Here is a 13,292-nt window from a genome sequence, read left to right on the forward strand (position 1 = left end):
GAAAAAACACCAAGGTGGAAAAGAAAAAACTCTGAAGGAAGAAGAAGGAAGTGAAAGAGAACTCAGGAAGAGATGAAATCCAGAGAGCAGCAAGGGTCAACCTTGGTGCCTTTACCTGACTCGGGATCTTCCTGACCTGACTTCATTATTGATTCCTGGCTACCAAGGAGTCTGTGAGTGTCACATGGGAAGGGGTGAAGGCTGAGCACACTAACGTTTAGCTTAGCTCTTTGTTAGGTAGCTAACACCCATACGTGCCAAGCAATGAATAATTGCTATATACTTTATAGCTGTATGTATTATGCTGTCATGGTCTCTTTGCAAATAGCTAAAGGTATCCAAAGTGTTACAAACTGTTACATCAACTGGGTACATCAAACAGGCAATGACTCAGCCATGCTGAGTTTCTGTGGATGACACCAAAACCCAAACAGACCAAAAGCAATTGGTGGCAGAGCTTGGACAGGGAGAGAATTCTGAGGTATAACTTCTAAGAGGAAAGGAGTTAAATTATCTGTGCTCTCTACTGCATGGTCCAGTCTTTGAAATCTGACTGTTAAAGGGGAAGGTCTAATTGCAACTGCTCGATATGGTAATTTGTGGCCAATTAATGATCTGGAATGGAGGGCTAGAAGGCCTAACTGAAAGAAAGGCTTAACCTGTCTGGAAGTAGGAATGCCAGAGACAGATGGACTTCTTGCAAGGGAATAAAAGTTCCCTGGATGGTGAGATGAGAAACAACGTCAGCATTGCCTTATAAATCATCCTGGAATGGGAGCATGCAGGGGTGCAAGCTTAGGGACGACCTTTGGGCAGCAGAGCTGGGCTGGGGAATGGACCCACAGCTGGCCTGAGGTGCTACCTGCAACCATTACGTGAGGATTAGTGCTGATGCAAGAGTTCATAAAGAACCTGCTTACAATGCATCTATGGAGACTCCACGTAGAACTGCAAATAGTGGTAGAACTCTGGCCAATGCTTTACTCATTAACCATTTCTCTTTTATATTTCAGCACACATATGTGTTTAAGTCAACTCTAGCGGTACCTAAAAAATTCCTCAGCACTGTATATATCCCATTTTCAGACTACACCCCTGTACCTTTCAACACTTTCTAATCAATCAGGAGCAATATGGTAGCTGACGGGTAAGCTATTTCCCCAAAACTGAAACTGTGACCTGACACTTTGGAAACTCATAGGTGTTTTCAACCAGCAGAAGAACTGTGGTATGTGAAGTCTTTCTCTTTTAATTGAGGACTTTATTGGAAATACAGTATTCGCATCAGCCCCAGACTTTTCACTACATCCTGTGGGCCAGTGGCTGGGGCTTTTATATGGATTGCTGAGTCAGTTCCTATCATGATTTCTCTATGATGTCAAACAAAGAAACAGCTTTGAGAGCAGGCACTGAAACTTTCCATGGCAAATACTTTATTCACGAATCCAGGTTACAAAGCCAGTCTAAAATCTTGATGTTTACCAGTCCTTTTCAAAGAATAGTTTATGTTCACCCAATTTTAGGAAGAATTGAAGCTCTGTGCCAGTCTTACCTTAGATATTTAAATTTGGAGGAGAAAAGAAGTAAATTTCTTTCAGTTAATAAGATTTTTCTTTGCCCTTAACAGTGTGTTAAGATCCAATTATTAAAATTATTAGAGAGATGCCACTGCCTGAATTAAAGTGCAAATGCGACCATATGCTGAAGTCAATAATACAGATTTTTATTTAACAGTAATTGTGAGGTAGAGAGATAGATAGAAAGAAATAGGAAAAAGAAAGAGAAAGAATAAGAGTAGAAAGGTCTACAGTCACACCCTGTTGGATCCTGCCACAAGACTTGATTGTTGCAATTTTGAAGTCTGTTGTTCAAAGTTATGGTCAACTGTCTTGATCCATTCGGGGTGGGGGAAACCCACAGAACAGCATCCACTGGGTTTATATGTGCTCAGGTTCAGGTGGGAATGCCCAGGTACCTTCCCTGGGGCGTGAAGGTAGAATTACTGGAATTTCACACTGAAGGATGTAAAGCTGTGGATCACAAGACACTTCAGGAGTCTGACAGTTTAAGACAGTACAGCTGCCTCTCAGGTCAGCACAGCTGAGTCAACAATAAACCGTCAGAAGGAGTGAATACCTTCAGGCTACTTGTGAATGTCCAGATACTTCCGTGGAGGGGAGTGTTCATACCTGAACCATTATGTAAGGGAGGACACTGGCATGACAAAAAGCACTATCCCACCTCGTGGGATTTGCCTCTTCCCAGCCTTCTCCCTTATCTTCTTCAACACCCGGCTGTAGCCTCCTGCGATGGGTGTGCACTGCCCTCTGCACCTGGGCGGTTAAGAGGTCGATTGATTGAGTCATTAACCAGTCCAGTCTCTCACATAGTGTTTCATGAAGTTTGTGGGGTTTCTAGAGGCCCCTTCTTGGATAATGGTCTATTAGTCAGAGAACCAGGCAGCAGGATGTTTCAGTACAATACAACAATAACATGGTTCTCTTATTCCTGGAGAATAATCAAATCACAAATTGTAATTAAAGTAGGTGGATTATATAGAAAGGTGAAAGGACTTTTAACTGTTCTCCCAAAACATGGATCCATGCATGATTATGAAAGTCAAGGAGAAAGAGGTGTGAAGAGCCAAAGGGAATCAGATTTCACTTTTACAGATTTCTTTGGGACAGATTAAGACAGGCTTTCTACCTCTGAATTTCTGGGGTATATGTTGACCATTTTATGATGAAGAACTCCTGGGAGGATGCATCACTTTATCTTAGAAAATCTTCACAGAGCACTAAGCTGACAGATGCAGTGAACAGCCTGGACACCCAAATCAGTGAACTGCATGATACCTTGGAAGTGAGGGAAGTTTTTGTACAAGTAGCTGGAGACAGGTGGACCTGATTTCTCTCTGCAGATCTCCAGAGGCTGTTTAGCAAATTTAAGCAGTTCTGCTTTGAAGCTAGATGTACATAATGTTGATGGGTAAACATTTAATTTAGATGGATATATTGGCAAAACTTATTTCTTCCTTGTGATCATCTTGAACCTGCTCACAGTACATTCATGTGTGTAACACAGCCAATTCAGCCTATTTGTCTTGTACATGGAAATCATTTCACACCATTTTCAGCACTGCACATAACTGCTTAATGCTGATGCTTAAACTTCTTTATTTGCATTTAACTAACTTCCAGGTAATACTGATAAACATATTAATTGAAATAATTTGTATCCCTCTTTCAACAGCATTTAAAACAAGACCTAGCACAGGATTCTGCAGGGGGCAACCCCACCTAAAAGGAGTAAGTGGAGGATAAAAGAGAGTCTGGGGCTGGAGGTGGTTGTGGTGTGGAGGGGGAAATTAGGCTGACTAACAATGCCAAGGCTGTTCCTGCTTGAATACTGATGAGCCAAGTTATCTATGCTGGCCACCTGCCTAACTTTTTATTTCCTGCCAATGTTTGATTGCTTGTGCTGATCTTTGGGGAACCGTTATTGTGTGAATGCTGCTAAATGATTTTAATCTTTATTTTAATTCCTGTAAGCTTTTAATATAATTGTAAAAGATAATATGTGATTTGTGTGTTGTCTGATTGCTAAAACCTTTGTGCAGTAATAAATGAGTATTGAAATTCCCGATGGAAATTCTGGAATATAGCCAAAGGGCAGATAACTGTGGGTGAAGGCTTAACTGAACAGCAGCGAAGCGTTGCCACTGTCCTTGCTGGAGATGCAAACAGAACACTTTGGTTATGTCAACATAGCACTCTTTATCTCTCCTCAGCCTGTGTAAGAGGCAGCTGTGGTCTGTTTTCTTGGCCTCTGTGCACTCATTCTGTTTTTACATTACCTAGAAGTGCATAGCCAACCGTGAACACTTGCAAGTCTTCCCATGAGCTCAAATTCCCACAGCAGAGCTGTACCCATACTCAGGGACCACAAAACCCAGCCACTTCCTCATGCTTCTTCTCTGCTCCTGAACATAATCTGGGGCATAGCATGTATTTCCCATGGTCTCAAGGCTCTTCTCCATGTCAGACACTGAACTCCAGCTCAATTCTTCATCCCACAGATCAGTGGCGCAGGACTGCCACTACCATGCTGTTGTCCATAATGCTGCTTGGTCTGGACCAAATAGCATTCTCCAAAACAGTGATGAAGCCCCAGCTAGAAGGACCAAACCAGGGCTAAGGGTGCAGCTTTTACATCACCAGACTATTTTAAGAAATGAGAACATTTGCTGTAGGAGTGAGAAATAGCTGGTGATGGTTGACAATATAGTTCAAAGAACTGGAACTGCAGAACCACTTCTGTTTAGTGTAAGCAGCAGAATACGAGAAATGGTCTGTGCTGAGTCCTGGGAACTTCTTGTTTCTACTGACCAAGTAAAACTTCCACAGTCCATTTTCTGGATGGGGAGGAAGAGGTCTGTGTGTAAGGCACAGTCATGCCAGTGACTGTGTGTAGGTGTGTTAGCCTGGGACACTCTGTAGGTACAAATTCTGCAACACTCACAAATTCTTGTTGTCTAGCCTTCCCATCCACTTCTGGGATCTCTAAAAATATTACTCAGCATTGCCAAAGATGAAGGAATAATAAAAATTGAGGGCAGAAGAGAGCCATCATAAGTATCACATAAATCTCTCCTCCTCTCAATATTTGTACATGTATTTATATATATGTGTCCACAAACACACATATATACACACTCTTTTACGTGTGTGCACATTTACACATGCTCTAGCAGGTTTTGGCTACTCTGATTTAGAAAACTCCTTCCCCCCATGCAATTCCTGGAGCTCACTCACATGCTGGACAGACAATCATGCATTTGCAGAAGTCCAGAGCAGTGTCATGACTGAGCCACAGTCCTGGGCAGCCATCCAGTCCAGAGCCAGCCATCCCTGGGCAGCAGCCAAAACATGGGCTAAGGGTTCAGCACCCCAAAAGAACCACAGAATTGTGTAAGTCAGACCAGAATTTATAAACAAACTTTGTACAACAAAGTACAAAGCATGTAGAAAAATATCATGTAATTCTAAAAGCATTTTACACTGAAAGCAAATGTTAGCATGATTTTGGAAAGGTGAAATTAGCTGTGTGTTGCAAAAATACAGGTCAGGAAGGCAGGTTATCCAAAACATATACAGTAGAATATTTCTCCAGTACCATTATATATTAAGACCCAGATCTCTTCCTAGTGGTAAAATGTTTATTTATATCTCCCAGTCACTAAAAAATCTTAAATATTTCAGTCTTAAAAATTTAAATATTATCTGCCCTGCACCTTTGATGCCTTTACTGAGTGCCAGGAACCTGTATGAGATCTGTATGCAGCAGTTGTTCTGTTTATATAGCTCTTCATCATCAAGCATAATAATTTAGATATATCCATATAGTAAAAATTTATTCTAGAGTTACCACATAATTCAGAGGAAAAAACCCAGTAAAATTATGTTTTTTTTCTTAACTGTCTTTTATTTATTAACTTTGTTAATGTTGTTGATGCATGTGACCTCACTGGTCTGCCCCGGTTGCTGCTACAGCAGCGTGCCAGGCACACTCCCAGCACCTGCTGTGTTTCAGTTACAGAGAGATGTAATCAGCAAAACTGGCTATCCTGTTTATTTCTCTTTTCTTCATACAACCATGTTCAGAGACCTGAACAATGTGATACCTATCATCTTCATATTTACTTTTACCTTGAATAGTCTTTAATTTTTTATTACTCTAATAGCACTCAGAGATTTTAAGTAAAATAAAAATTTTAAAAAAACCCTAACAAACAAAACCACCAAAACAAAAACAACCCAAAAAAACCCCCAAATCCAAGATGGATGTAACTGTTTGGCGTAATTATATGTGAACATGTTTACAGGGCAGACTGAAGCATAACAGAGAGGTATGCAATCTAGCTTTAAATTGTACGTATAAAATCATTCCACTTTGGCAGCACACTGGTTTGACATACAAAATCTGTAATACACCAGTCAAAAGAGGCCAACTCAAGAGAGTAGCTGTGGGAGACTGAGAAAGAAAAAAGCAACCACAAAGAAAAGCAAAAAAAAGCAAACCTAAGCTGAGACTAGCTGTGTTACACATCTATTGCTGTCTTATGCACTGACAGGAACCCCTATCCAACTGCCTTAGGCCAGACAGTTACTGCATTAACTGCAGGTGTGAGATGTGCAGGCTGAAAACATGGATTTCAGAGAACATGTTGCCTCTAGTTGCTGTTGTTGCTGCTGTAGCAGAGTTTGCTGAGGCTGTAGCATATTAGCTGCAGGAGGAGGCTTCCATGCGCAAAAACGTGGAGAAATCCTACCTCCTCCTGGGATCCATAGTGCTTATGTTTGTAAAGTCTACATAACAAGAAAGAAGATGTTACTTTAGCACCCCCAAACCATGACTGGGCAGTCAGATGAAAGTAGTTAAATTACTGAAGCCTGTTTTCACTTTCACAGTTGGTACAGTTATGTATCACCTCAAATTGGAAACCAGCTTTTTGTTCTCTCAGATATGGCTAGTATTTAAACATTTATACACACCACTTAGAGAATTCTTTCCACTGCTCAGGAGACTTTGAACAACCTTGATGTTCATGTTCACTGTAACTCAATTTGGTTTATGCTTTGGGTTTTCTTGGTTTGCTTTGTTTTTTACTCCAGTTTAATGCTTAGCTTTAAAAGTCATGCTGATAAAGAGAGTTAGCTATACTAGTATCTGTTGCCCTGCAAATAATAAAAAAAGTCCATTAAATTTGCAATGTATATGTTACTACTTGACACTTTGAGCATTCACAAGACACCTAAAATCAGAATGGGAAATTCAGTTCAGACCTGATTCACAGGACAACTGAGGCTGGATGGCATCTGTCAAGATCATCTAGTCAAACACTGTCCAGTTAAAGGGTCAGGTAGAGGAAGTTGTATCTGAATGCCTATTGAATGTCACCAAGGATGGAGATTCCACAACCCCTCTGAGCAACCTGTTCCTGTGTTCCATCACCCCTACAGTAAGAATTTTCCTAGCTTTAAGCAGAAGTTCCTGTTTCATTTTGTGCTCATTGCCTCTTGTCTTGTACCTCAGCTGCTGATGACAACTCTTTAAGCCTGGCATTTCAACCAGCTTTCAGTCCACTTCCCTGTCCATTCACCTAGCCCATACTTCATTAGCTATCTATGAAAACATTACAGGACAGTGTCAGAAGGCTTCCTAAAGCTGAGAAAAACATCATCTAGTGTTCTACCTTTCTCCATCAAGCTGGTCTTCTACTATAACAAAACACAAAATGCTAGACAAATTATAAAAATTTAAATTAGAACAAAGACTTCTACAAAAAATGAAAAAAACAACCTTCTACCTGTATTTCAAAAGGCTAATTTGAACTTCATAAAAAGCTATAGTAATACTGATTAACTTATTCTAACTAGTACAACTCTATATAGAACCAGACTGTGTAAATTCATTCTATTCTGGGAAAGACTAAGGATGAGAGAATGGAATACACAACCCCTCACACCATACCCACTCATTTTGTGTGTAATAATCCTTGTCTTTCCCCTGGTATCTTATTTCTGGCAACTTTAGTCCTCAAAAACATATTTTACTTTATGTATTACAGGGAGAAAAATGAACTGTGGTTTCATAGCTTTACATAGCTGCTCTACCTGTAACATTAACAAAAGAATACATTTAAATATATTTTGTCACTAATCTAGTGATATTTATACATGTTGAAACATTCTTATTACATCAGTTTTCAAATACAACCACATATGCTGTGAACATTAAGCTTGCAGTTTGAACTTAAATTATCCCTTATATGTTCTCTCAAAATAATCTTCTGCAAAATTGCAAAGAAAGAAAATAATTTTGAGGTTGATGCCTTTTAATTTCCTTGCTTCTAGAAAGCAACATGGAGAAACATTTTAATTATACCTACAAGCTCCACCTTCACTGCTAGGTTTGTATAATAAGCCAAGCTCACAGCAAAAAATAGTACCATAAAATTTCATAGGCCCATCTACTGTTTAGTGGTACAACAGCTGTTACCAGCTGGAAATGCTTTATGCTCAGTTGAACTACATTAAAAGGCATTTCCCTAGTCACCTTCAAATGAACATTTTTTAATCCTTCTCATGACATTCAATAACTTCATGCACCTCTTTTGAAAGAATTCAAACTGCAATTACATACAGACTGGAAAGATTAAATCACTTTTGATTGTATTTTAAGAGTGACACCAAGTATTATAAAAACCTCATAAGCAAACTACAGAGCTTTTTAAAATCTCTCACCAGATCATTGAGACGCCATTAAGAGAATAGTACACCTTACCTGTCATTTACTACAGCTGAGAGATTTTGACTGATTTCACCTGAGTAAGTGGGCCTTCTGCTTGTCAAGGATATTAATACAGACTCTTGAAACATACAGATGTACTCTTTCAGAAGAGAGTAACTGGAAACTGAGCAACAGGAACCATATAGTTTTTAAGTGTTTCACCAAACAGATGTACTACAGTAAAAAGGTGACAAGCTTTCCACAATTTTTAAATTTGGTTCTGGAAAGGAGTTCACATCCAAACTAAATACCAGATGAATATCAGGGGGACAAAAGAAAGGTGAGGATTTCCATAACAGAGAGAAGTGAGGCTTCTCTCATTCAAATCCCGGCTGTGTCAAGGGATGCAACTGGGCTGCTCCACGAGGGAAAGCATGCTGAGGAAACAGTAAGACAGGCACAAGGCAGTATCCTCACCAACAAAAAGCACAGTCCCACCACACAAGCTGCACCCAAGAAAAAGAGCAAAGCAGGCCTGGTGACAGGAAATACGTGGACAGTGGCTATTACATTTTACCTATTGACTACACCTTAAATAATAAGGGAGCTGCTAATACACTAAGAGGTATCAATACAGTCCTCCCAATTAACATTTCATATAACATTTCCCAATTCTTTTTACAGGAACTTTTGTATGAACATGACCACGAAAAGCACTGAAGAAAGAGCTCAGCTAAAAACTGACTCCGTGTGATCTGCCCAACTTCACTTCTGTTTGATTCCAACGTTGACATAACAAGAAATGAGGCCTCAACTTTTCTCCCCTCAAAGTTAATGCATGAATTATCTAACAGTAAAACAAGAAACTAAGTTTTGTGCTTTTCAAAAGTTACTGCTAACTAAAAATAAATACCAGGCAGACTTTAAAAATAGATTTTATTTAGTAATTGGAAAAATATACATTGAGCTGGATATTTGGAAATTAATCCCACAATAGACTAAGAAGCATTTTTAAAAGATAAACTGATGGTTACTTGTAAAAGCCTAGTCCTGTCACACCTCACAGTTAAACTGTAATGAGCACAGGAGGTTATTAAAATTTTTAAGTAATTGATTTGGATTTCATACACATATAGATCATTATTAATTCATTATCACCTCAATGAAAAGTTTAGGTTCTATTGTACAAAGGCTATTTACACAAAGAAACGTGGAATCTACACAGTATCCTAAAATCAAAGTGCTTCTGAGGCTGTGTGGTGCTCAATGCTAAAACCAATGTAAGCAAATTAAAATAGTACAGATTAAGTTTATAAATTACTGAATTCTCTAGCATAAGGAATACATACAAAACAAGTCTACAAAAACATGAATGTGATGGCAAATTGATAATTAAACAATAGATAAATAGCAGAATCTCCATAAAATAATAAATTAATGTCTCCACTTTGAACAATGGAGGTAAGCATTATTAAATCTAGAAAATACTAGCCAGTTTCAAACATATTTTATTTATTTAAAATTTTAGATCTCTCCTCAGACCTGTTTGTGGATTAAAAGGCTTAAATTATTTATCTTGTGGTGGCTTTTTTCCTCTTCAACATAGCTTTGCATCCTCTTGCTTCCGCAACAATAAAATTAAAAGCCTTCCTCTGATTTCAGCAATTCAGCGTTATTCTTTAGCCAGAGCCAGCTTTAAACAGACATGAAAACACATGAAAAATTTAAGATAACCTCACAAAATACCAGTCCAATCATGCCTTTGCTCCAATCTTAAAAACTACTTTAAAACAAGTACTGACTTTCATTCTTTGTGACTCCTTCCTCCACTGAGTGTGTTACCCACAGCTCAGATACAATTTTAAATTTTTTCCGAAATGTTCTCCTGAGTGCTTTCATCTCTTCTACCCGTGAATGATCTTCTCCTATAACAACATGGGAGACACCCTCTTTGAGCTGAGAAACTACTTTTGCACCATAAAAACGGAGCTCCAAAGCTCTAATTGATAGTGTATTTCCAGGGATTTTGCTTTTGGGCTCATTAACAACAGCGTAACAGTCCACATAAACAGTGCTTCCTCTGAATATACCGAGCTGACAGCTGTTCCACCAGTAACGTTCTTCTAGCTCTGCAATCAAGTGCAGAGGCATTGCCTTACTGTCTTTCATTCTTGAGAACACTTCCTTGAGCTGTGCAACATCTGTGTTTGCTGTGTAACTGTCTCCATAACAATCATACTCACGAGCAAAATGTTCTTTTGTGTCAGGAGACATGTGAATCATAAAGGCTGGTTGCCAAGGCACCAGCATTTTGGTTTGAAAACACTGAAGGAGCCACTCTGCCCTCACCACATCATATTTGTTGGAAGCAATGATGTTTTTCACTCTGACATTCTCAGCTCCTGCAATGACACAGTAAGTCTCCGGCCCTGGGTTCTGCACCACACTGCCACCACATTGGGCTATTCTGCTTTCCAGCTCAGACTTTGAGTATTTTCCCGTTCCTGTCATAACACAAAACTCGACATCTTCAAATACATTTGAAACCTTGCTTACACTAGAAAGATCAGGAGCTTTAAATTGCTCAGCTATGCCAATTATCTTCCTCACCTTTGAAACAGTTTTCCTTTTTTTCTCATGTGGCTCATCATACTCATCTATATGAAGGTGCTTAGATGCCAGCTTTCCTTGTGCTTTGCTTCTGAGGTCTTCTAACATGTCTGAAGTCATGCACTCATACCATTCTTTGTCTTCCCTTATCTTCTCAATTCGGGGGAATCTCAAAGTACAGTCAGTTTTGTACATATCACTGTCAACAATCTCAGCTGCCTTGATCTGAACTATGACAGAGTTGCAAGGTTCAATGTACATTTCAGGTTTTTCAGTTCCACACAAAATGTTACCAGGAGGATCCTTCCTATGGTAGGGCTTCCAGTATTTAGCCAGTTTCAAGCCCAGATCATACAACTCTTTCATAGTACAGCCAGAGCCAACACGACAAATGGAGTGGAAAATGGTCGGTTTTTCATTTGGAGGGGGCGTCTCGGCAATAGCACATAGAAAATGAGACATCATTCCACCACGAGACCCCTTCCCCCAGTAACCACCAACAATTAAAAGGTCCAGTTCATCCATCAGTCCATTGACATATTCTGGCTTGATTTTTAACCAGCCTTCCCCACGTTTGTCAGGCTTGTATACAGACATGGGATCTTTTACCATAATCCCTTCCTCTCTGTTATCTATTGCTTCATTTAAAGCATCAATTACTTCTTTTCTTGTTCTGGCACTTCTCTTATGGACAACATGTATCCTGCCCTTTACCAGAGTAAACACACTACTTAATATTTCATATCTTTTGCTTAGTACTTCATGCCCCAACTTCTGATCATTAACCATCAATACATCAAATACACAGAAGCAGGTCTGCAGATCAGAGTCCTCCACCATTCTTTTGATGTCAAATTTGTTTCCTTTTTGCATAAAGGTTTGTGTCTCAGGATTGTAAGCCATCATTTCACCATCAAGAATGCAATTTTTTATATTGCTCTTAAATACATTATGAATAAATGGCGTTAATGAACCTTCAAGGGGTGAAGCACCAAACTGCTGAGTATAGTCAAACCCATTTCGGGAAAAATACTTGTACACATCCCCATCTTTGTGCATCTGCATACGTTCACCATCCAGCTTAGTTTCTATGTAGAATGTCTGGTTACTCATTTGTTTCTCAATTTGCTGGACATCTGCAATAGCAGCAAGCATTGGTTTAAAGGCAGAAAACAACGTGATAGAAACATCACTAAGTGAGACAGACGGATCATGCAGTTGTCTGCAAACTTTTTCCAAATCAGTAGTAACATTGTGCAATTCAGCAGCATCAGGATGGAAAATAGAAAATATAGTTTGTTGACTAACACCAAGCTTTAGATCCTTTATAATCATTCGGATAAGCCATTTTTGTTCCAGTGCTGTGCTCTGGGTAATTAACTGAAGAAGACTTTTCTTTAACTGACCCTTGTTTTTAGCAGCATTATTATTAGCTATTGCATCTAAGTGTTCATTTACTTGTTCTATTGTCAGTCTGCCTTGTTTTGGGCTCCTAGGTTTCAGCACAAAGTATGCGATCATTGCAAAATCTCCAGCATCTCCACGTGAGCCTGTAGGTGTTCTGTAATTTAAAAGCTTTGCAGCATCCTTTCCATCTTTTGGTAAATGAAGCAGTTCAATATAGAGTTTCGCAAGCATAGTTTCTTTAATTCCATATGCCATCCTTTCTCTTTCCAACTGTGGGAGAATAAGTCGCATAGCTGGGTAAAAGGAATCTGTGACATCTTTCTCTTTTTTATGAAGTGCATCATGGAATTTCCTCCAGGAATCCAGAAAATCCTTGAAATACTTGGTTTTCTCTGGACGAGATTTACACTTCTGTATTCGCTCCAGTGTAGAACACAGATCGGCAAAAGGCACGTGAGAGGCCACCGTTTTTTTGGGAGGAGGCTGCGAAACAGGTGCAGAAGCCATCAGTCTGTTTTTCACTGGGAACAAAACAAAATTGCATAATTATAAACAAAACGCCACCACGTTATTCTGTCTAAAAAAAAAAACCCATCTCTTACTAGGATTTACTGTTTTACTCATTTTTCTAACTAAAATCTAACCACTACCTTAAAGGTCACCAGCTGGTTCCGCTGTCCTCAGTTGAAGATCAAACTCAGCAGCGAGGCTGAGACACTGAAACACCGGCGTCACCTAGACAGAGGTCTGCACAGCAGGACAAGGCACCGTGCTCCTCTCCCGCTGCTGCCCAGGAGGGACCCTTCACTGCTCAAACACCGATTCCCTCCTCCGCCTTCCCCGAGAACGCAGCCTGCTCCCGACACCACGCGCCTCGGCCCCTGTCGCCCGGCTGCTCCGTGCCGGCGGGGGGAGCGGTGTCCAACGGGGCCGGACGCCGCTCCCGTGCTCGTCCCGCGGAGAGGGACCGCACCCGCGCACCC

General features: G+C 40.0%; 1 protein-coding gene across 1 annotated transcript; it reads right to left on the reverse strand.

Moving 5' to 3' along the window:
- Window positions 1–9,211: 9,211 nt before the first annotated feature.
- LIG4 (DNA ligase 4) lies at window positions 9,212–13,286 on the reverse strand. Its single transcript, XM_008629323.2, has 2 exons — window positions 12,960–13,286; window positions 9,212–12,830 (listed from the first exon to the last, which is right to left on the reverse strand). The coding sequence occupies exon 2, from the start codon at window positions 12,814–12,816 to the stop codon at window positions 10,078–10,080; it is 2,739 nt and encodes a 912-aa protein (XP_008627545.1). The 5' UTR covers window positions 12,817–12,830; window positions 12,960–13,286; the 3' UTR covers window positions 9,212–10,077.
- Between the last annotated feature and the right edge of the window lie 6 nt (window positions 13,287–13,292).

Source organism: Corvus brachyrhynchos, unplaced genomic scaffold, assembly GCF_000691975.1.
Source record: "Corvus brachyrhynchos isolate BGI_N302 unplaced genomic scaffold, ASM69197v1 scaffold92, whole genome shotgun sequence".
In the NCBI taxonomy this organism is placed as follows: Eukaryota; Metazoa; Chordata; class Aves; order Passeriformes; family Corvidae; genus Corvus; species Corvus brachyrhynchos.

Excerpts from the sequence above, each read along its gene's own strand:
- LIG4 (XM_008629323.2), bottom strand. The coding sequence starts at position 12,816 with ATGGCTTCTGCACCTGTTTCGCAGCCTCCTCCCAAAAAAACGGTGGCC.